Genomic DNA, 857 nt, shown 5'->3' with positions numbered 1-857 from the left:
TAAAAAAAAAAAAAGCAAAAGTACCAATACCACATTGTAAACTGAATATATATATTGTGTTTACAGTTTGTACTTTAGTTTTTTTTACTTTTGTTTTTACTTTTTATATACATATAAATAATAATAATTATTATTACATATGTTTTGTGTGGAAAATATGAATTTGTAAATGAATTAATTGCTAAAGATGTCACTTTAATTTTGTGGAGTAAAAAGTACATAGATAGAAACATAGAAACTTCTCGCAACTCACCACGCTGTGTATCTGCGGCTTGCGTCTCTTGGCCAGGTCTATGATGTTGATCCCGTTGTAGTAGAGGTTCTCCATGCAGCCGTGGAAGTTCTTCCTCAGAAAGGTGCCCGGTTTGCCAGGCAGTGGGATGCCTCCAAAACTCAGCTTTGAAGAAGGGAAAACAGACAAGGTAGACCTCTTAGCACCAGATGCAAGTCAAGTCATCATTATTTACAGTATATAACCCATTTAAAAACAGCATAAGCTGACCCAAAGTGCTTTACATCCAGGGCAGATGGGGTGAAGTGTGCCTCGATACATAGATAAGTAACAGCAGGCTAAATGAATAAAAAAGTCAGTAACAAACACAACGTCACAAAACAACTTGCACAGTAAAACCCACGTCAAAAAAGAAGGAAGTCAGAAGATAGACCAGTAGTAGTCCAGCCTTAACTCCCATTATGAACGTGCATCCCACATAATAATGCTCGCCTAGCTGCCAGCATGGCACGCCCTCATACTCTGCTTCTGACTGGCTTGGGGTGCTGACATTAGGTACTGTGCATGTCCAACTCCTAACAAAGATGGAACAATAGTGTGATGCCTCACTCTGTAGCTAAAACAG

General features: G+C 38.7%; 1 protein-coding gene across 1 annotated transcript in view; it reads right to left on the bottom strand.

Annotated features, from left to right (window-relative positions):
• Positions 1 to 857, bottom strand: part of LOC116689508 (contactin-associated protein-like 5) — a 98,863-nt gene that overhangs the window by 54,377 nt on the left and 43,629 nt on the right. Inside the window, exon 7 of the mRNA XM_032516065.1 lies at positions 254 to 397. Coding sequence (XP_032371956.1) covers positions 254 to 397 — 144 coding nt within the window. The remainder of the gene's footprint in view (positions 1 to 253; positions 398 to 857) is intronic.

Source organism: Etheostoma spectabile, chromosome 5 (genome assembly GCF_008692095.1).
Source record: "Etheostoma spectabile isolate EspeVRDwgs_2016 chromosome 5, UIUC_Espe_1.0, whole genome shotgun sequence".
NCBI classification, from domain to species: domain Eukaryota; kingdom Metazoa; phylum Chordata; class Actinopteri; order Perciformes; family Percidae; genus Etheostoma; species Etheostoma spectabile.
The sequence above is the reverse complement of the archived record's forward strand: the minus strand, read 5'-3'. Positions and strand labels throughout refer to the sequence as shown.